Genomic DNA, 24,380 nt, shown 5'->3' on the forward strand with positions numbered 1-24,380 from the left:
TGAAAAGACAATCGAATGACGATTTTGCCCCTTATCTCTTTAGGTGGACTCACGCACGCACGGAAGCATTCATCCCGTTCGTTTCTCTCCTATCTGAACTGCTCTCTCTCAACTTCTAGGCGGCGACGCAATCACAAAGAAGCAGCGGCCCCTCCCGTGCAGCCTGCGCCCGGAGCCCACCCACAGCGCGCGGCTCCGCCTGCGCACGGCGACGCCCGGGACAAGGCCCCCTCGGCGCGTGGCCCGATGGCTAGGGAGTAGCTTGTGCTGGGCCCCAAGACGGCGCACCGTGTCTCAGCGATTGAAAGAAGATGGAGGCCCCACGATTCCTCAACGAGATTTTCCCCCAAGATCAGGCAGATCTTTCATGGGTTCCTGAGGGGTAAGTTTTCTCTCAATTTCTCTAGGGTTAGTGCTAGCATGGGCTCATATTTGCAAAGTAAAGCGTAATATGTTTTGATTCCGCTTCGATTTGTGCCAATATCTGTGTAGGATGGATCCCAATTCGTCCTATAGGCTTGCTGTGCGTGTGGGTGCTTATGTGAAATTTACTGATGATGGTGGTCGTGAGTACTGTCAGGCATGTAACATTCCTAAGATTTTAGACCGGGATATGACAAATTGGAATGACTTGCTGATTGACATTGGTACAGAAATTAATCTAAGCTCTAATCACAAGTTACGTGTCACTTATTGGGATAATATGAGTCGCACTTATGAAGAGATCACTTCTGACCAAAAATTGCTTCATGCAATTGATATGTATTGGGAGATAAGAAGGCTCTCAGTACAAGTGTGTGTTATGAAGAATGATGATTCAGATTGCTTGCATGATATTGGACGGCTGCAGAGCATGCCTTGTGTGCTGCAGGGAAGCACCGATGCCCCAGCCAACCAAATTATTGCACAACCTCCACTTGACATTGCATCATCACTTGTAGAGCCTTCAGTTCAGAACAATGCTGAAGTGGCATGGGTGGATGATGATATAGAGTATGTTGGGCTGGATGATGAGGATTCAATATCTGATTCATCTGATTGTGAAGTGTATGGTGATGTAGATTGTGTTGGTTTAGAGGATGAATTAGTTGTGGAGGATGCACAGGGTTGTGAGACAATTATCCATGCAACTGACCTAGAGAACCCAACAATAAAAGTCGGTGTAACTTTCGCGGATAGTACTACTTTTAAGAAGGCTATTAGGCAATATGCAATAAAAGGCGAATATGAAATTGCAGCTCCCTATTCTGAGGCAAAAAGATATAGAGGCTATTGCAAAGCTGATGGGTGCAAGTGGCGGATACATGCTTCACAATTGCAGGATGGAAGGACTTGGCAGGTACTGATTTTTGTGCTAATTTTTGTTCTAATTGTTTTTTTACATATACTTTTGGTTGATCTTTTGTCCTAATTTTTTCCTTGATGTAGATAAAGAAGATTCCTGTTGATCACACTTGTCAAAGCACAGGAAAAGTTGAGAAGAACTGCATGGCGACAAATCATTGGGTCAGGGACAGGGTTCTTGATTGGCTTGCAAAGGACGCTACAATTGGGGCTAAAGCATTGCAGAAAAGGCTACAAGAACAGTACCATCTACAATTATCATATTGGGTGGTGTGGGATGGAAGAAATATGGCTTTGGAACAACTCAAAGGGAGGTGGGATGACAGCTTTGCACATGCTTTCAGATTCAAGGCTGAGGTAGAGAGGGCCAATCCTGGCAGTTTGGTTGACATTGAATATGAGCAAGATAGGAAGAAGATGAAATTTACCAGAATGTTTGTTGCCTTCAAAGCCAGTGTGGATGGTTTTTTGAATGGTTGCAGACCTTTTCTTGGTGTGGACTCCACCCATTTGACTGGGAAATGGAAGGGTCAACTTGCATCTGCGACTGCTATTGATGGGAACAATTGGATGTTTCCAGTGTGTTATGGTGTGTTTGGATCAGAGACAACTGAAAATTGGGCTTGGTTTTTTAGTAGACTTCATCAAGCTATTGGATCACCTCCAGGCCTAGTGATATCAACTGATGCAGGCAAAGGAATTGATTCTGCTGTTACTAAAGTCTTCAAAAGTGGGGTTGAGCATAGAGAGTGCATGAGGCACTTAGTTGCAAACTTCCAAAAGCGATTTCGAGGCGAGGTCTTTGAGAAGCACTTGTGGCCAGCATGTAGAGCTTTTCAAAGACATAGGTTTGAAGAGCACTACAATCTGATGTATGAAGCATGCCCTGATGCTATGAAGTGGATACATGACAACCATAAGCATCTCTGGACAAGGCACTTGTTCTCTGAAGCAAGCAAATGTGACTATGTGACAAATAACATAGCTGAAACATTCAATAGCTGGGTTAGGCATGAAAAATCCCTCAATGTAATTGATCTTATGGATAGGGTAAGACAACTATGCATGGAAAAAATGTTCTTGAGAAGAAAAATCGCTCGGAAGCTTGAAGAGAAGATATTGCCAAATGTTATGAAGGACCTCAATGCAAGGAGCAGGGGGCTAAAATATATGTGGAGGTATTCACACAAAGATGGTGGGAAAGATACTGATATGTTAGGTGAAGTCGAAGGTGTTACAAGGGATCTTGTTCATTGGAGGCACAGTGTTGATCTTGAGGAGAGGAAGTGCACCTGCAGGCGATGGCAAGTTACTGATCTGCCATGTACACATGCTTTGTGTATTATCACATCAATTCGGGGTTGCAAGATTGAAGATTATGTTCATGAATACTACTCCGTGCCAAAGTTCAAGAAAGCCTATGAAAAGTCTATAAAGCCAATGACTGACAAAAAACAGTGGCCTCAAGTGAATCAAGGGTTCAAGCTATGGCCTCCAGTTCTAAAAAGGCCGGCTGGGAGGCCAAGGGTGAGAAGGTTAAAACCAGCCGCAGAAGGAGGATCTGGAAAGAGAACCACAAGATGCAAAAGGTGCAAGCAGCTTGGACACATGGCGAAAACATGTAATGAATATGTTTATGATTCTGATGCACCACCTCCTGCCCCTCCGAAGCCAAAAAGAAAGAGAGGCAAGAAAAATGCCACAACAGTGCCATCTAGTATTTTTGAGCCACCACAGGAACAACCATCACATGCTGACCCATTGTAAGCTTCCAGCTGCTTTATGAAATTTTTTGACCTAACTTACAAATGTTTCCACCCATAACTTACGTATTTAAACGACTTATAGTGCTACACCAACTAGAGCCATCACTTCTGTTCCTACAACAAGCCCTGTGACAAGGAGGTACATTATGACAACTTTAAATCTTCCTTTAAAAAAACTGCACATGTGAATGTTTCTTTCTATGCCAATTTTGCATGCTTCTACATCTTTGCAGTATGTCAAGGAGGTTGTTGGAATATGAAGCATCTACACCGACTAGAGCCATTGCCTCTATTTCAACACCAAGCCCTCTCACAAGAAGGTACTACAGCTTCAATTTTTATGCCTTAATATTGGTCATCTCCGTTTATTTGACACAACTCTATATCCATTTACAGCCGTAAGAGAATCCTAGAACTTGAAGGCAATATAGAACCTGTTCAATGTCTTGCTCTATCTCCAGATCCTGCCCATGAGAAGGGAAAGCCAAAGAAGTTGAAGGTTGTCAGATCCAAAAAAGCTTAGACCAATTAGTACCATGTTCTTCTAATGTTGCTATTCAAACCATGATCTTGTGATGTATGGATCTGGTACTGTACTAGATAGCCTAATGTGGCCGGAACATGTTGTTTTGCTGGACCAGCTACTTTAGTTTGAATCTGTTGTTCTACTGTGGTCAAATATTGATGAAAATCAATCTGTTATGATGCTGAAATGTTCCTTGTCATGCTCATGTATTGTTGCTGTAATATTGATCTGAAGGGGTAAGGGTATTTTTGTCCAAAAATCATGTTTGATACCTGTTTGATTGAGAAACATTATTATAAGAGCTATAGTGTCCAGCATCATATTGTCATGGTTGAAGAGTGTGTTATAGCACAACCACACTTTTTTAATGGCTGGTAGCAAAAGCCACGGTTGAAGGATGTCCAGGAGCTAATTTTCCCTAAAAAGAAAGTTAGTAGCCTGATCCTACTAGCATTGAAGAGCTTGTTCAGCTGGACCGAAAAAAAATGACTGTTTATACTGAAAAATACTGTTTATACTGGTTTATTACGAGAGAAAAATATTATCCCAGCTAAAAAAAACAAGCCACAGCCGAACAAGCTCGAAATTTCAAAGGCAAAGGTAGTAGTACTATTTTGGTGCGAGCGTTTTCTTCACAATACTGAGGGTTACTCGTACACGTAACACTGCGTTAAATGTTAAGGTAAGCCAGACAATCTGCCCGGCGTTCACTTTGATCCAGCTACTGCAAGTGGACACTTTCAAGATTTCTGACAGCTTGCATTAACTTGTTTCTCTTATCGAGCCCACCGCGTGCATATAGTTTTTAGGTCCACGCCTGTTGCGAAAAACTCGAGGTCGCCTCTGCAACCTCAACCACTGCAGGAGGAAAGAATTTTTCTGGTGATCAGCGGATGCCTGTGTTGATATTCAAACATGAAGTTAAGACGTAATGCAGGTCGTCGTTTACTAGTTCCACTCTGAGCAGAATGCTAGAACCGTATCACAAAAAGTAGTTAAACCATGGGCCTCATTATTATGGGTCATCTCGTTATCTTTTGATTGTCGTGTCTGTCTGTCAAACGCATATGTAGCAATTAAACAGCATGATCGCTCATTGGTTTCAGCCAGCCCAAATCAGCCAGCCAACAGTGTTTTTCTCTCACAATAAACCAGCACCAGCCAGTCTAAACCAGCCCAGAAACCAACCAGCGAACAGGCCAAAAGTCATATGCATGCATATTTGAGGGTATTGTAGTATAGTACATGATTTTTGCAGGTTTTTGAACCGAAACAATTTACTACAAGCAGAAAGCCAATTAAAAAAAACTCAAGTTACCACGAGGACCCATAATCCTTGTGGAAGATACATTTTTCCTGTTGTTCTCAGGTCAGGTGACATGGATTCTGTATTAAAGCTTGGAATTTGCTAGTACCATACTTTTCAGTTCTGTATGTATGGTCCTTAGTCCAAGAACCCTATATATGCACACAAGGAGACACAACTTCTAAGTGAACTAAAAGAATAACCCATGCGCTGCCTCAGATTTTCTTAGAAATAAAATTATTACATCATTACATTTGATATTGTCAAAACAGGGCATGCTAATGAAAGAATCTAATAAAAAGCTAATATGATATTATGTCGGAATTATAGGACGATGGGTCAGTCAAATAAATAGTACTATGATGTGAGTGCTTTATACTCTCTCCGTCTTAAAAAAGAATAGAATTCTCATTTGTTGATAAGTCAAATAATTTTAAGTTTGACATATATATATATATATATATATATATATATATATATATATATATATATAGAACTGATATTTTCGATCTGTAATAAGTATCACGAGATTAATAATGGGATATATTTGCATAATAAACTTATTTGAAGATACAGATGTTGATATTATTTTTTTATAAACCTTCTATTTCGGACGAAGGGAGTACATTGCACTAGTACAGAAACGAGCTTTACTCCCGGTTGGAAAACCCCTTCAGTCCCGGTTTCCCAGTCCCGGTTGGTAATACCAATTGGAACTAAAGAGGCCTCCCGGCTTAGCCACGTGGGCTGGTCCTTTAGTCCCGGTTGGTATTACCAACCGGGACTAAAGATTTTTTTTCTTTTTTTTGTTTCTATTTTCAATTGATGATTCGTTTTGGTTTTCGAATAGGTTTTCGAATACGCATTTTACGCTGCTAATAATATACGTATTCTACACGCTTATAATGTTCGAACATTTTGTACAAACTAAAGTATGAAACTAACGTATATATTACGTGCATATACATATATTGTATGTTATTTTATGTACATATAATATGTATATATATAGTACAAATAAAGCTTGCATTGTATATTCTATCATATCCTTGGGATAACAAATTCACTCAATCTGGTTTGGCTTCCATGTTTCGTTCACGTCATTGTAGAACTCGCCGGCGGGGTTTAAGACCTAGTCATTAAGAAATCCTGCTATGGTCTCTTGAATTGCTTTCAGTTGGTCACGTCGTATGACTTTTTTCTTCAACCATAGAGTCTTCAATAAAAGTTAAAGGAAAAGTATTAATATATATATATATATATATATATATATATATATATATATATATATATATGTGTGTGTGTGTTGGTCACGTGATTACTTATATATATGAGCAATAAAAGAAATTGTGAATATATGAATATATTTATATAATGTACTTTGAGGATCTCTTCAGGAGTTCTTTTTGCGTACGCCATGATGAACTCGTAAACATAGTATCCGCAGTAGTTGTTCCCCTGTTCTTGCCTCAGAACCCACTTTTACGAGAAAAAAGATCTGATGAATTGAAAGCATGCATGGTGTTAATTGAATTATATATATATATACATATATATATATATAAATATAGCTAGTACTTACTTTGTGTGCGATTACATCTAGTGGCACTTTGCAATGCTTCATGTAGTGATCCTCAATAAAACTTTTTCAAACACTGCGTCCAATAAAATAAAAAATTAATTTGACATTTAATAATTGTTGCAGTTAAGAGATCGGGGTATATATAGTTGCTAGAGATACCAAATTACCCTTGGATAATATCTATCATGTCTTGGTACTCTGTTTGCTCTTTTCTTAATGAGTCTAAGATGCTCAACCGACTATTGGCCATATCGATGACTATCAATATTCAGTGATTGCTGCATATGTTTTTATATACAAATATGATCGACATTAACTAGAGTCAACATATATATATGAGAGATAGCTTAGCTAGTAAGCAAATAATTAAACAAATGTCCATATGATATAGCTTAGCTAGTAAGCAAATAATTGAACAAATGTCCATATGATCGACATTAATTATTTAACACTCACTTGAAGTTGTAGGGGAAGAGTATGTCCTTGTTTTGTTGGTTCACTAAGAACCTCATGAGATTTTTCTCGAGTTCAGCTTTCCATTGAGGCGGGGGATTAGGGTGTTTGAATACGACATTTGGATCAACGAAACCAACATCATTATCTTTTCTCTTTCTAAGTTCTGTCATCTTATATCTGCATATATAAAAATATAGTGTGAGGATATATAATTTATATATATACATGTAGCTTTATATATACACACTTTAATAGTAAAAAATAATCACAGACAATAGCAGCTAATGAGACTTTTATCGAGAGAGTCCAGGTGGCATAGTTGGTGTAATTCTGAAAACTCGACATATATAATGTCATCGCCATGGAAGTAATGTTGGTTTCTAACTCTGACAAAAACAAAGGTCTCTCCCCATTCACACGCTGCCATGTATCACTTGTTTAGCAGGTACATTTGCGTACCCAGTTCACCTAAGGCCTCAGGGTTGTATAGACTCTTTCCATGTTTAAATTTCTTTCAAGGATCTACTTTCGGAGCAGATGGTCCTTCAGCGAGCACTTGGGCAAGGTCCAAATCGGTATCCTCATAAAATCGAGCCAGGTCCTCAAAATAGACGCCTAATAAGTCTAAGTTTGAACCATATTCATTAGGAATGACAAGAGGGGGGACTGATTGTTGCGATTGCTGTCCGAGTTGTGCAACACCATTCCCTGCTCTAGCCTTTTTCTGCGTCGCCTCAAATGACTTGGTGAGAGAGCGGTCGTAGTCTGATTTTGGCAAGGTCTTTTGAGATTCCCGCTTTTTCTGGTCCACCTTCTTTCTTAGAAGATCTGGAGGTAGGTAGAAGTACGGTTTCTCTGGGTTCTCCCTCGTTTCTCGTTGCTTTCTTACTTTTTCGAAGAACTGTTCACATCTTTTTGTACTGCAGCATTTAATTCCTTTTCACTTTTCTCGTAAGACAGTTTTTGGAGAATAACTGGATTAGAGGAGGCTTTCTTCTTTACCAGCTAGTGGGCCAATGGCTTCGTTTGTGGGGCGGACCTCTTAGGAGCTGGCTGCTTCTTGGTCATTAAGGGAGGCGGGGCAGTCGTTGGAGACCTCCTTGGAGGCGTTGGAGACCTCCTTGGAGGTGGCGGCGGTGGCGGCGTTGCCACCTGATTGCCCGGAGCACTATGATGATCTGGAGATTGAATAATTGGACTTAGGTTGGCGGAGGCCCTGCTGTGTGAGTGCAAAAAAGAATAATTAGGTATAAGAAATTGTTATTATTAATCATGCATGTCAATAGAAAATTAGTGAAAAAATTATTTCGTTCACTTTTGTCCGCACCTATTGTCTGGCAGTTGAGTAAGCGGCGGTGGACTAGAGACCCTGGGAATAATGATGTAGCGCTTGCGCCATAGTATGAATGTCTTCTCTGCTTCTCCTAGAGTCTTCTCCCCATCACCTCCTGGAATGTCAAGAGCCAGATCACTAAAACCTTTGTTAACTCTATCCACTGAGACGCTAACATATCCAGGTGGTATTATTGCCCCATGGATTCTTGGTGTCTTGGTAGGATCTGGAGGAGAAAAAACACTGAGAGCCACCATGATTGTGGTATTCTCTTTTGGAATATGTAGCTCACATGATGTAAACGGTGTAGTGATGTCATCCACGGGGAAACGTAGCATTGCGTTATCTTGATTTGGCAACTCCGTGGAAGCGCAGCTGCTTTTCAACTGATCAAGGGGGCTAATATTAATATTGATTCCTGGATCTGATGCCTACCTTTGGGCACTCATTGCTATTTGCACTTGCTTTATGATTTTATCCTGCATTCTAGCTTACATGTCTTTTTTGCGCTCCTATGCTTGAAGCAACGTCTCCCGTGACTCACGAACATATTCCTCCAACCTGCTGATCCACGCTGCTTCCTCATCCTTCCTTCTCTACCGGCTTCTGTAGGTATCTCTGTCGTTAGGAAAACCATGCTCCCAAGAAACGTTCTGTCCTAAACCTCTCGTTCGGCCACTGTGTTCAGCAGTCCCGATGGCATACGTCAGTTCATCCTTCTCTCTATTGGACCTGAACGTATCAATAGCTTTAGCTTGTAGAGCATAAGAAAATCTTTGTGTTGCTCTTTCGAGTTTTGGGCCATGAACCAGCTTCCCGGTCTCTAGGTCCAGTCTTCCCCCATGAGCGAAAAACCAATTCTTCGCGCGTTTGGGCCAATTGAGTGATTCTGGTGTGATACCCTTGGCAAGAATGTTCGCTTCCATTTTTTCCCACTTGGGAATGGCAGTCGCGTAGCCACCTGATCCCATGCCATGGTGGTATACCTTCTATCGGGCATTCTCTTGGTTCCTTCTCACCCATTCCTCACCCTCTTCCGATGTCTTATACTGTACAAAATCATTCCAGTAGGGCCTCAACTTCGCGAGCGGGCCACTACTATTGAAATTGGGCGTTAGGTTCTTCTTGACGTATTTCGTGTATAGGGATTTCTTCCAAGTCAGGAATTGTGTGGCCATCTTCTTCATAGCCCACTTTCGAAACTAGCTCATTCAATTCATCATCGTTGATATCATCATAATCATCCGCTTACAACGTGAAATATTAAAGGATAACATTCCAAATTAAATTCTTATCAAGATCAGAGACAAAACTAACATGAGGCTCGTTGATCTTTTGCTTCCATTCACGGGCATTGATCGGAAGTCTATCCCTTACAAGGCACCCACAGTGTTGCACGAATTTCCTTGCATGTGGACTAAGTGGTTCGCCTGTCTCGATATTGAATTCCGATGTTATGTAGCGCCCCTCCAATGACTTTTTCGGGCCTCGAATATTTTTTCTTTTCGCCGTTGTGGTCGTCGATCCAGAGGGCTACGTATAAAAAAGAATAAATAAATATTATGTGTACACATAATAGATGATAGATATTCAAATATATATATATAATATTCAAATATATATATATATATATATAAATATACATACCTCATCAGTATTTTCTTGCACAATATTTTCTTGGTTATTTTCAAGAGCCAGGTATTGACTCCCGTCATCTACATCTTGCTGGTCACTATCGGCAAATTGAGTGCCGGTGTTGATAATATCCATCATTTCTTCATCCATGTTGTCTCTCGGGGCAGCCATCTAGCTTTTACACCACTAGATATATCTATAAAAAATAAAAACCATATATCTATAAAATGGATCGAGTCATGTGCTTAAAATTAATTAAATAACTACACTCGAAATTCAAGTCTCGAAACCATAACTCACTCTAAGTCATGTGCTCTATCTATTTTTCTATTTTTTTCTATGCCAAAAAAATATGCACATCACACACACTCACTCACTCTGACTCACTCACTTACACACACAATTTACTGATCATCACTCACATACATGTACAACATGATCATCATTATATCACACACATATATACACTATATACTCATCAACTCCGGTGAGGACGAGGAAGGAGAGGATGCTGACATCATACGGCACGCGTGAACGACGGTGGCATGTTGTTGAGTAACTGATAACGGAAGTTTATAATGCGACAAGGATGACATGTCATTTATAATGCACAATTGTTGAGTAACTGATAACGGAAGTTTATTCATTACAAGCTCATTGAAACGGTAACTAGTTAGAAATATTCAATCTTAGCTAGGATATCTGGTTCGTCGAAAAATCCAATTTTTGCTAAGACAAATTAAGCACCTAGATGCATAATGAGATTTGTGGCCCCCAAGTAAGCTGCGAGTGATCTCAAGGATGATTCTGTACTTTTAAATTTAATGTAAGAGCAATAGACAGGTTCACAGGTTATTGTGGTGTTAACACTTGAATATCATCTTCCCTGTTGCGGGCTGACATGCTTCAGCTACTGAATTGCAAATTTGAGGCACGAAAATCGATCTTGCTTTTGTTTCAAAAATATTGTTTTTGTCTAAATCTATAAATTTATATCGTAGCCGTATCCAACATCTGTCAAACGGATGTGGCTAGGAGCTTTTGCTTCACTCTAGTATGATCTCATCTCCTTCATGGTCTCCCTGACCAACATTAATTGTATATTGTAAGATTTGTATTGATCTTGACGTGATGAAATTCTCCGTTTCGTTCGCCGACTATCTTAGCTATCTGCATAAAGAAGTGTATATTGATTCTGTTTTTAGTTCTTCAGGAAATCCTTCTGCTATTTAAGTGGCTACCAGAAGAACCTCGTGGGGTTCTTTGGCAAATGATGTAAGGCAAAACTTTTTTTTTTTTTTTGAAACAAAGGCAAAACTTATTTGCTTCAACAAAAGAGGTTCAGCAAAAGAGGCAGAGCTAAGGAGCAAGAGTGCACATCTATCAAATGGCTACTTGAGGCACTCAGATCTGCTAGCAGCAGTAAGTTTGAACAAGAAATATTCTACCAGAAATGTAGCTAATTCTGGCCAAAAACAATCTCTAAAGTATAACTTACAATCAGTTTAATGTTCACTCATAACACCAATAGTAAGAAGTAATAACAGAGGAACAGAGTCCATGGGCAAATCTTTAAGTAAGATGAGCTGACATTCTCCTGAAATTATTTGGTCTAAGAAAAAGCAGTCCAGATCATTTGCCGCCTAGAACTAGTCCAAATACCCACATGTAATCAGACAAATTAAGCACCTAAACCTAAACCTAAACCTCGCTCTGCCATACCCAGCAATGCTCTAGGAACCAGAATTTAGAAGGACATTTGCGTCAGCTACAAAACCTTCAGTTAAAGTAATCATACATGCTATACTACAGCATAGGTCCAGTGAGGATGGTACGGAGACGAGGCGCGTGCAGCCGGGGACGACGCGCGAGTGACGAGGCGGTGATGACAAGGACGAGGCACTTCGGTGAGGACGAGGGACGAGCGGCTAGCCAGAGAGAGGAGGCACGCCCGTGTGGGCTGGGGACGAAGCGCGCGCGTGATGAGGTAGTGCCGGAGGTAGGCGCGCGCATGGACGACGACGATGATGGAGGCGGTTCCAGATCAGATCTGGGTGAGGGCGAGGACGACAGTGGCGGATTTGGATCTGTGCGTCGCGCTCGGACAGGAGAGGCATGAGCCAGGCTGCAGGCGGAGACGGCGAGAGAGGTGCGCATATGTGGAGGTGCTGCTAGAGGCGATGAGGAGCAGTGGCGGCGCGGTGGCTCTCGGCGAAGAACAAGAGATGATGGAGGGGAAAGAGAGGAGGTGCTATATAGGGGGACCTTTAGTCCCGGGTGAAGCCACAGCCTGGGACTAAAGGTCCTTTAGTTCCGGGTGATGGTTAGGTGAAGCCACAGCCGAGACTAAAGGTCCTTTAGTTCCGGGTGATAGTTAGAACCGGGACTAAAAGTCTGACCTTTAGTCCCGGGTGCACCCACAGACCCGGAGTAAAGGGAATTTTCGCGGGCCGCGAAAACACAGCCCATCTTTAGTCCCGGGTGGTTGATCAACCTGGGAGTAAAGGTGAGCTACAGTTTGGCTTTTCGCCGGTTTCTAGAAGTTTTTCCTTTTTTATATATTTCTTTTATATAAATATGCAGAGAGTTGTTAATTGCCTAATAAATAAAATATTAGCAAAAAAATTACAAAAAGAATTCCTGGACCTGGTTTTGTATTATTGTACATAAGAAAAATCTCTAACCTAAACTCTTTTGTTTTACCGTATAAATATTTAACATAGTGTAAATAATAATCATAATTTTCACCATGCAAAAATGTACTACTTAATTAAAATCATTAAAACTATTACTTTTCGACAGGAAATTAGTTTTCATATCTTATTGACGTTGAAAATTCATTTAAACCGTAGAAAATATAAAAACACGACAAAAAAAAACTAAAGTCACAATTATTACATAATAGGTCTAATACATCACCATATCAAGCCGGGACTAAAACATTTTTTTCACAATTTTTTTCACATCAGATGCATTGCTTTTGCTTTTTGCTTTGTGCGACATGGAAATACCACCATCAAACACAAATTTAATCTGAACATAGAAAAAAGAAAACACCTAATAAACATCTCTAAATTTACAATTATTACATAATACCTCTAATACACACTATTAAACATCACTATATATATCGAGCGGGCATAGTAGTGAACTTCTTCTTAACGTATATCCCTTGGTTATGATTGTGCTGTAACCATGGAGTGTCCTCATTATTTAGCTGGATGCTTCGGCCTTTGTTCACTGTGAAGGGTGGAATTCGGTCATCCTTTTCATAATCTTCTGATATGTCTGACTTGTCTTCAATTCCGACGATGTTTCTTTTCTCTAAAAGAACTATGTGGCGCTTTGGCTCATTGATTGGGTCATTGTTGTTTTTCCCTCTCTTCGGTTTTGTAGACATGTCCTTGACATAGAACACCTGATTCACATCCTTGGCAAGGACGAATGGTTCGTCTTTGTATCTAATATTATTGAGGTCCACAGTTGTCATTCCATATTGGTTGTCGACTGCTACCCCGCCTCCAAATGCCTTTACCCATTGGCACTTGAACAAAGGTACCTTAAAAGTAGGTGCATAGTTTAGTTCTCATATCTCCTCTATGCGGCCATAATATGTTTGCTTATTTCCATTAGGGTCGGTGGCATCTATGCGGACATCACTGTTTTGGTTGGTGCTCCTTTTATCTTAGGCTACTATGTAAAATGTATTCCTATTTATCTCGTACCCTTTGTATGTGAGGATATACCACGATGGCTGCCTAGCCAACAAATATAATTGCACATCAATACTCTCATCACACTGACATTCTTTTCGCAACCAGTCACTGAAAGTTTCCATATGCTGACGCGTAATCCAAGCTTCAGACTTCCCTAGAAACTCGGATCGGAGCAACTCTTTATGTGTCTCGATATATGGATCCACCAAGGAGGAGTTTTGTAGAACTATGTAGTGTGCTTTATTAAAATAATTGTCCTGCGTACCAATATATGTTTTCTTCCCTAGTGTCCCCTTTCCACTTAGTCTCCCCTCGTGTCGCGATTTAGGAACACCAATTGAGTCAAGGTCGGGAATAAAGTCAACACAAAACTCAATGACCTCCTCTATTCCATAGCCCTTGGCGATGCTTTCTTCTGGCTGAGCACGGTTGTGAACATATTTCTTTAGGACTTCCATAAACCTCTCAAAGGGGAACATGTTGTGCAGGAACATATGACCGAGAATGCTAATCTCCTTGACCAGGTGAACTAGGAGGTGTGTCATGATATTAAAGAAGCAAGGAGGGAACACCAACTCAAAGCTGACAAGACATTGAACCACATCATTCTATAGTTTAGCTAGATCCATTGGATCGATTGCCTTCTGAGAAATTGCATTGAGGAATGCACATAGCTTCACGGTGGCTAGACGTACATTTGGAGGTAGAATTTCTCTTAATGCAACTGAAAGCAATTGCATCATGAGCACGTGGCAGTCATGGGACTTTAAGTTTATGAATTTTTTCTCTGGCACAATTATTATGCCCTTTACATTCGAGGAGAATCCAGATGGTACCTTGATGCTTGCTAGGCATTCAAACATGCTTTCCTTCTCTTCTTTGCTAAGAGTGTAGCTGGCATGACTTAAGTAACGGCGTCCATCATCTGTCTTCTCTAGATGCAGGTTGTCTCGTTCTTTCAAACACCGTAGGTCCTGTCGTGCTTCAAGTGTGTCCTTAGGCTTCTCATACACACCCATGAAGCCTAGCAGGTTCACATAAAGATTCTTCGTCAGGTGCATCACGTCGATCGTGCTATAGACCTCTAGGACTTGCCAATAGGGTAGCTCCTAAAATATAGACTTCTTCCACATGGGTGCGTGACCGTCGGCATTGTTCGGAATAGGTTCGCTGCTATGTACCTTTCCAAATACTACTTTCACATCCTTGACCATATTGAGTACATCCTCACCAGTTCGGTTGCCTGGCTTGGTCTAGTGGTCTGCCTTACCTTTAAAATGCTTGCCTTTCTGTCTTAGGCGGTGATTCGCAGGAAGAAATCGACGATGGCCAAGGTACATGACATTTCGACATTTTTTCAAGAATATACCTTTAATGTTATCGAAATAGTGCGTGCATGCATTATATCCCTTGTTTGATTATCCTAAAAAATTACTTAGAGCAGGTCAATCATTGATTGTTACGAACAACAATGCTCGTAGGTCAAAGTGCTCCTGTTTGTGCTCATCCCACACACGTATACCTGGTCTGTTCCACAACAGTAGAAGTTCTTCAACTAGTAGCCTCAGGTACACATCGATGTCATTGCCAGGTTGCCTTGGGCCTTAGATGAGCATTGACATCATAATAAACTTACGCTTCATGCATAACCAGGGAGCAAGGTTGTAGATACATAGAGTAACAGGCCAAGTGCTATGACTACTGCTCTGCTCCTCGAAAGGATTCATACCATCCGTACTTATAGCAAACCTTAAGTTTCTTGCGTCATTTGCAAACTCTGGGAATTCTCTATCGATTGCTCTTCACTAGGACCCATCAGCAGGGTGTCTCAACATATTGTCTACCTTACGGTTTTCTTTGTGCCATCGCAACAACTTTGCATGGTCTTTGTTTTAGAATAGACGTTTCAAGCGTGGTATTATAGGAGCATACCATATAATCTTGGCAGGGATTTTCTTCGTGGGACGTTCGCCCTCAACATCACCAGGGTTATCTCATCTGATCTTATACCACGATACATGACATACCGGACATGCATCTAACTTTTCATACTCCTCACCACGGTAGAGGATGCAGTTATTAGGACATGCATGTATCTTCTGGATTTCTAATCCCAAAGGGCAGACTACCTGTTTTGCTTCGTATGTAGTGGCGGGCAATTCATTATCCTTCGGAAGTATCTTCTTTTGGATTTTCAGTAACTCCCCAAATCCCTTGTCAGATACACCATTCTTTGCCTTCCATTGCAGCAATTCCAGTGTGGTACCCAACTTTTTCTACCCCGCATCACAAGTTGGGTATAGTAATTTCTTGTGATCCTCTAGCATGCGCTCAAACTTGATCTTCTCCTTTTCACTTTCGCATTCTCTTTGTGCGTCACGAATGGCCTGACTAAGATCATCAGCGGGCTCATCTTCTGCCCCTACCTCTTCTTCAGCTTCCCCCATTGCAGTATCATTGAAGGCACCATATCCAGCAATAATGTCATCATCGTCCCATTGTTCTTCTTCACCTTCTTCCATTACAACCCCGATTTCTCCGTGCTTCGTCCAGCAAATATAGTTTGGCATGAAACCCGACTTCAACAAGTGTGAATGAAGACTCCTTGAGCTAGCATATTCCTTTAAATTCTTACATATGGCACATGGACAGCACATGAAACCATCGTGTTTGTTTGCCTCGGCCACACGTAAGAAAGAATGCACGCCCTCAATGAACTCTTGGGAGCGGCGATCAGCATTGTACATCCAATGCCGGCTCATCTGTATTACATGACATACATATCATATTAAAACCTAGAACATAATTAGTTAATTATACGACATGCATTCCACCACACAAGGTATTAATTTATGAAAGTCTCACTACAATGTAGACAATCCCAACTACCACTAAAAAAACTAAAGCTAAAATGCACTTCAGCAGCATAAGGATTTCGTGACTAATCCCAACTAAAACAGACAGATCATGCGTTTGTTCAACATCTATGAGCTTCTTCTGTAGGATCACTGCCTCATCAGCCGTCGTAGCCGCCTGTGCAAGAGAGTTTTGTACGTGTTCAACATACTCTTCCTCCCAGTATCAGCCTGAACATCTAGTGCCATCCCACTGAAATTAAAACAAAAAATTAGAACTTTAATCACAATCATCATGAAAATAAGTATAAATTAACCATAATCATCAAATGCGATAAAATAACTCACATTGTGATCCGGACACTTGTAGAAGATACTGTCCTTGTTGGGACACTCCTTCCTCACCCAGTACTCCATCACAATCTTCTCCTCACACTTGCCGCATGCAATGAGAGTGAGGTCCGACCTCAGTCGCTTTGGAACCCGATGTGAGGCCGAGGACCCGGAAGCAGTTGCCATCTACTCTCTATACTCATTTTTAATATAATATAAATTTCTCATTTTATAAACAAATAAAATTAAAAAAACTCTAAAATTCTCTATATCTCTAAACCATGAAGTGTGCTATGCATGCTAGAAATGAAAGTTGAATACTAGTTTTGAATAACTACTTTAACCTTCCTTCATCCAAATATACAAACTTTAAAGTGATTTTGAGCTTAAATGGCTTTCAAATAAAAAAAAATCCACCATAAAAAATCACATATATCTAGTCCACAAAATGAGATATGCTACTGATAAAATATGAGAGTATAAAGTTAGTAACCTTTAGAACCGAAGAATCGATGGAGGAATTGAAGAAATCTTGTGATTACCGGCGATGAGGAAGAAGAGAGGTCGGCGATGAAGCAAGAACACTGAGCTCAAAGTGGCTCGGGCTCGAGAGGAAGAAGGGGTATATAGGAGGATATCTTTAGTCCCGGTTGAAGACAGCAACTAGGACTAAAGGTCCCTTTCTAGTCCCGGACGGAGCCTCCAGCCGGGAGTAGACTTTTACTCCCGGTTGGAGGGACCAACACTACTAGAAATGTGTTCATCAATGACGATTCAGTCGTGACGCTTACAAATTTCATCACAGAACAAGCGCTTTCTATGACGAAATTTCTAGCTTCGTCTTAAGTAACAAGTGACGGAGCTTTGGCACGAAGAATAATGACAAAAACAAAAGAATCGTCATAAAACAACAAAACTAAATCGTCATAGATCGTTTGGCTCGTGTACCACCTCGAGAACATGGCGCCGTGGTCCCACCAGCAGATCCCACCTCGAGGACGTGGTGATGTGGTCCCACCATTGGGTCCCAACCTCGAAGACGTGGCGATGCGGTCCCACTAGCGGGTCTCAGCTTGAGGACGTGGTGGTGAACAGGTGGGGCAGCGTGGCCCACACGGTCCAGGTGGACCTGCATCCTTCCGCCTCCCTTTTTTTTGCCAAAAAATAGCGTACGCAGGGAGATTTGAACCCGCGACCTGCTGCAAGACATGTTGGTGCGTTACCACTGGAGCACTCGCCGTTTTGTGATAAAGGCATGCATGTTTTTCTATTTGTAAACATATAACATGATAATTGATGATTTTTTCCTAAAATTTTCTAAAATCATTCTCTATCAATTTATTTTGTTGGTTTTGTCAATATATACATATGAAAATTTTGAGCAATTTAAATTTTGAATTTCAAAAAAAATGCAACTTCAGACAAGATTTTGGTTCCCCAAATGATTTCAGCTGAAAAAGTGATAAATACCAAAGTTGAATAACTCATCAAGATCTATAACTTTTGTATTGATCATTTCTTCATATGACAAAGTGGTAACGACATTATTCACAAATGTAACACATTTCTCATAAGGTTTTATAAACTATATGAGACATGTGTAAGATTAGTGAACAATGTGTGCTAAGAATTTGTCAAATGAAGAAATGACCAAAATAAAAGTTGTAGATATTCATGAGTTGAACAACATTGGTATTCATCGCTTTTTATGTTGAAATCAATTTGGGTCTCAAATTTTGGTTCGAACTTGTCGTTTTTCAAAATTTCAAATTTGAAAGGTTCAAATTTTGTCAAATGACAATATGACTAAAATAAAAGTTGTAGATATTAATGAGTTGAACAACTTTGGTATTCATCACTTTTTATGTTGAAATCATTTTGGGTCTCAAATTTTGGTTTGAACTTGTTGTTTTTTAAAAATTCCAATTTGAAAGGTTCAAATTTTGTCAAATAACAAGATGACCAAAATAAAAGTTGTAGATATTAATGAGTTGAACAACTTTGGTATTCATCACTTTTTATGTTGAAATCATTTTGGGTCTCAAATTTTGGTTCGAACTTGTCATTTTTTAAAATTTCAAATTTGAAAGGTTCAAATTTTGTCAAATGATAAGATGACCAAAATAAAAGTTGTAGATCTTGATGATTTGAACAACTTTTGTATTCATCACTTTTGCATATGAAATCATTTAGGGTTTGAAAATTTGGTTTGAACTTGTCAAATTTCAAATTTTAAGATATGTAAAACATTGTCACATCCAAGTTTGATCAAACCTAAATGCTGAAGCATGATTTTAGAAATTTTTAGGAAAAAAAACCATCACATTTGGAGTTAGTATGAGGGAGAACAACTAGTTACAAAGTTTACCCACAGATTAAAAAGAGAAATCATACTATTCTAGATGATCCTTACACGATCGTAGTGAACAGTGTTATTTCTTTTTTTAATCTGTGGGTCAACTTTATAACTAGTTTTTTTTCCTCATACTAACTCCAAATCTGATGATTTTTTTCCTAAAATTTTATAAAATCATTCTCTATCAATTTATTTTGTTGGTTTTGTCAATATATACATATGAAAAGTTTGAGCAATTTAAATTTTGAATTTCAAAAAAAATGTAACTTCAAACAAGATTTTGGTACCCCAAATGATTTCAGCTGAAAAGGTGATAAATACCAAAGTTGAATAACTCATCAAGATCTACAACTTTTGTATTGGTCATTTCTTCATATGATAAAGTGGTAACGACATTGTTCACAAATGTGACACATCTCTCATAAGGTTTTATAAACTATATGAGACATGTGTAAGATTAGTGAAAATGTGTGCTAAGAATTTATCAAATGAAGAAATGACCAAAATAAAAATTGTAGATATTCATGAGTTGAACAACTTTGGTATTCATCACTTTTTATGTTGAAATCAATTTGGGTCTCAAATTTTGGTTCGAACTTGTCGTTTTTCAAAATTTCAAATTTGAAAGGTTCGAATTTTGTCAAATGACAAATTGACTAAAATAAAAGTTGTAGATATTAATGAGTTGAACAACTTTGGTATTCATCACTGTTTATGTTGATATCAGTTTGGGTCTCAAATTTTGGTTTGAACTTGTCATTTTTTAAAATTTCAAATTTGAAAGGTTCAAATTTTGTCAAATGATAAGATGACCAAAATAAAAGTTGTAGATCTTAACGAGTTGAACAACTTTTGTATTCATCACTTTTACATCTGAAATCATTTAGGGTTTTAAAATTTGGTTTGAACTAGTCAAATTTCAAATTTTAAAATATGTAAAACATTGTCACATCCAAGTTTGATCAAACTTAAATGCTGAAGCATGATTTTAGAATTTTTTAAGAAAAAAAACCATCACATCCAAGTTTTTTACGGATTTTTCATTTGAATTCATTTAATAACCGAAAATTAAAGATGAAAGTTCTCAAAAATTCAAAATAAAAACACCAGATATATTAATAGGCCTAAACCCTAAAATCGGCCCATTACTGTACTTGGCCCATAATTTGCTGGCCATTGATTCATGATCGAACAGCTACCATGCGCCAAGGAAGTATAAAATAGGGTCACCTCGAACCCTAACCCTCATCCTCTCTCATTTCTTCCCGTCACCAGCCGCCGCCGCCGCCCCTTTTCTTCTCTCCCGCTCTTCTTCGGCTGCAGAGCACGGCCGGGGCACTCCTCCAGAAGCAGCGCGCCCCCACGCTCAGATCCTTCAGGAGCTCATGGCCCAGGCCTCCTTACTGGCGGTGGCGCTCGTACAAGCACGACCTCGCGCCCCTCCTCAAGCACGACCTCGCGCCCCTCCTCGAGCACGACCTCCGAGGGAGAGAGGCGGGCACGAGCTGGATACGAGGCTTCCTGGTGGTGGTGCCTGAGCAGCAGCCTATCGTGGTGCGGGATCCTGTCCGTGGAGGTTGGGCAACACCAGATCCAGTGCATGGGCATCAGGCTCCTTTTTATCCCATCCGGTGAGCAGCTTTATCACTAGAGTGAAGCCGTGCAGATCCTCTGCCTCGTGAAGACTTGAGCCTGTACATTGATTGTTCCAGCTCTCTCACACGTCATGTTCAGTTCTATCGTATAGACAGTACCTGTGATATGTGAGTAGACTAGCAGTACATGTGATGACCTGCTAAGGATGTTGTATGATGACCTCTGGCTGAAAATGTACTAATCAATTAGTGCTATCTTATTTTGTAGGAGCCTGAATGCTTGACCAAAGTAGCTTGTAGTATGCACGCTGATTTTCTTTCTTTTTCCACCGGGCCTCTTATTGAGCTTGCTGGAACAGCATAGTATCATTGTGAATTGAATTTAGCAGTTCTTGTTTCATGAGCATACGCTGATAGCTACTGGCCTGCATTTAGCATTTAATGATTATCTTTGAGAAAATGGACTGGTTTTGGTATATTAATATAATCTTTTGTTTCATGTACATATGCAGACGAAGTTGAAATTGCAAAGAAAACTTAGAAAAAAACAGGCTGAACCTTAACTCAAAGTTTATTGGATCTTCATGCTCACTGCCGAAATCCTATACATTTTTGGTGGTTTCCCTGTTTGCTGCCTACAGGCTGGACCTTAGCCACTCATTTATTCCTATGATATATTCAGTACTATGCTTTCAGCATATAACATTTAGTGCTAATGGTCAACAACTATTGGTTGCTTTAACTTGTATACTCAACAGAAATTAGTCATTATTTGAGAAAAACTAGAAGATGTGTGATGACTGATTATTAGTAATAACATGTTGTTTGAGTTATACTTGTCAACACAGCAGCAAGAGTCTTGCCTGCTTGACTAGAGAATGAAATAACTTAATTTGCTACCTAAAAATGGTCCTAATTTTCTTGTCAGTAAACTTATAAAGTTCTTATGTAGTAAACTTTCTTGTCAGTTTAGTACTTACAATAAGTCCTCATGCTTGTCATATCTCTTTGATCATTGAGCAGAATGACTAATAAGTTGTCAGGAAAGTTTCTTTGGGGGCATCATTAAAATCAAGCCTATGAAGTAAAGAAGATAGACTATGAATCATATCCCCTTCCCTGTTGCAGCTTTATGATTACAGTACAAGCTTTTTTATGAAACATATCCTTACTGCATTGAACCTGGACTTGCTTATTTCTCTGAACTCCGAGTTATCTAAGTTAAGTGCTTATGTGCATTGGCTGCTATTAACTATTCTTTAACTGAACCTATACATGATAAGTAATAGATGATTGGGTTTGTTGCTCTATAATACTTAGCCATTTTAAATTTGGACAATGAAATTGTTTTCCACCAGTTCATAAGTAATAGATGATTCAGTTTGTTGTTCTATAATACTTAGTGATTTTAAATTTGGTTGAGTAACAGCTATGTCCACATCTAATAGGATTCACATTTTCCTTTATCTGAAGCAGGAATAGGTGGAAGCATAGATTCTTGCTCAACAGGCCTCACTTGAAGCAAACCAAGCAGCAAATGTTTGTATGTTTGAACTTGTGTGATGAAACCTGGAACTAGTGTGATGTTTGAGCCTATAAGCAATTGTGTCTTCTATCTTTTGCTCTGGAATGTGTGTGGATGATGGCTTGGCTGATATGTATGAGCTGTGATGAGATTGCTGGAAACATCTATGTGACATTCGTCATTTAATTAATACATATTGCTAGACATACTTGCTAAATAATAATCCTATGTTGTTGACTTCTACTTGTATTCAGTTACCTGACAACAAATAAATGACTCATGATTGCAAATCACTTTGGCATCAGTTTCTGTCAATGCAGCATAGGTTTTTATTTTTTAAAATACATCTTGTGCAATAAGTATCAACTAATGATGGGTCATTGCTGTTTCAGTCAAATATGGAAGCTTTGAGGACAGAACCTGTTGCTGAAGGTGAGACAACAGTGTCCAGTGTGCAGGTTGTGTCCCAGGTGCTCTCCCAGAACAGCTCAAACCTTTTCTTGAAGAGTGTTGGCATCAAACCAGTGCCATCCTCCAAATCATCATCATCAAATGAAAGCGAGCTTCGGGAGCAACTAGCAGCTGAAGCTACGACTGTTGTACAAGGTGAAATCGATGAACTCAGGAAGAGAAGTGAAGAAGCTGAGGAAAAGCTGACGAGGACACAAAAGGAGATGGAGGAGTACAAGAAGCTGACAGAGATAAACAACAAGGCAATGGAGGAGAACAATGCGCTGCTCAAGCGTATCTTGGCCATCAACAATACTTCTTCGATATGAGCGCTGCTCGTAGCTGCTGGTTCATTAAGCAAGGGGTCTGCTGGTGATTTTGTTTATGTAGTAACTTATGTTGCTGGTGGTTGGTAACTTTTTATTATTTCCTGTGATGTTAATGTGAATTGAGATGAAACTAGTAGTTCAAATGTGATGTCTAGTGAGTTATGTGAACCGAGTTTAGAATTGTTGATTAAGTTGTTGGTCATTGGAATACTGGATCTGTTAATTTATGGAAGCTTTTGGTCATTCCAGTATTATTTGCAGTCTGTAATGAAATCAGCATGTGCACTTGTGATGAATTATCTGACCTTTCTGTGACGATTTGGTAATTGATTCTGTGACGAATTTCTATTTACTTCAGTAACGAAAATGAGAACCTATCACAGCAAGCCTTGTGGCCCAATAAAAAGTGGACACGTGGACATCCACATCACTAGCCACGTCAGCTGCCACGTGGTCGGACACGTCATCTGCAATGTGGACGCGCCACGTGGACAAGACACGTCAGCTGCCAGCGTGGCAGACGTCGTCTGGCCGCCTAACAGACGGCAAGTCATGACGAAAAAAGGGCTATATCAATGACGAAAATATATCATCGTAGAAAGAATACACTTCTATGACGACGGCCATTTCGTCATAGAACAAATGCACAGCTATGACGAAAATAGACGTTTCGTCACGGTAGGTAAATATATGACGCGCATTCAATGACGAATACCATATCGTCACAAATTCGTCATAAAATAATATATGTGACGATTTTGGAGTCTTCAGTGACGAAAGAAGAGCATCATTGATGTACACATCCCTAGTAGTGCAACCGGGAATAAAAGTTAACCTTTAGTCCCGGTTGGTAGATCCAACCGGGACTAAAGGTCCCCTACAGCAAAAGCCTGCCGCAGTAGCCGTTGGGCAGGGACCTTTAGTCCTGGATGGAGCTACCAATCGGGACTAAAGGTTTCTCTAGTCCCGGGCGCGAAAAATACCGGGACTAAAGCCAAATTTCAAAGTGGATCAAAAGTCGTTTCTCTACTAGTGTTGATAGATTAACAATAGTATTACCTCCATCCTAAAATAAATCAATTCTTACAATTTGAATTTTTAAATTTGGCCAGCTTTGTAGGAAAGGTAATACCTCCATGACACCAAATAAGCATATTAAGAAAACATATATTTCATGATATGTCTAGTGATACTAATTCAGTGTCATAAATATGAGTGTTTTTCTCTATAAAGTTGGTCGAACTTAGGGCTTGTCTGGAATGCGGTAAAATAG

At 39.8% G+C, this 24,380-nt stretch overlaps 1 protein-coding gene and 1 pseudogene across 1 annotated transcript; one reads left to right on the forward strand and one right to left on the reverse strand.

The window, feature by feature from the left end:
* LOC136511010 (metal tolerance protein 5-like) overlaps positions 1-24,380 on the reverse strand; it is a 34,764-nt pseudogene that overhangs the window by 911 nt on the left and 9,473 nt on the right.
* On the forward strand, positions 725-23,107 carry LOC136513524 (uncharacterized). The gene is made up of 7 exons (XM_066507506.1): positions 725-1,339; positions 1,429-3,107; positions 3,193-3,249; positions 3,344-3,430; positions 3,507-3,609; positions 20,484-20,774; positions 22,721-23,107. The coding sequence occupies exons 1-7, from the start codon at positions 761-763 to the stop codon at positions 23,105-23,107; spliced, it is 3,183 nt and encodes a 1,060-aa protein (XP_066363603.1). The 5' UTR covers positions 725-760.

Source organism: Miscanthus floridulus, chromosome 16 (assembly GCF_019320115.1).
Source record: "Miscanthus floridulus cultivar M001 chromosome 16, ASM1932011v1, whole genome shotgun sequence".
Lineage (NCBI taxonomy): Eukaryota > Viridiplantae > Streptophyta > Magnoliopsida > Poales > Poaceae > Miscanthus > Miscanthus floridulus.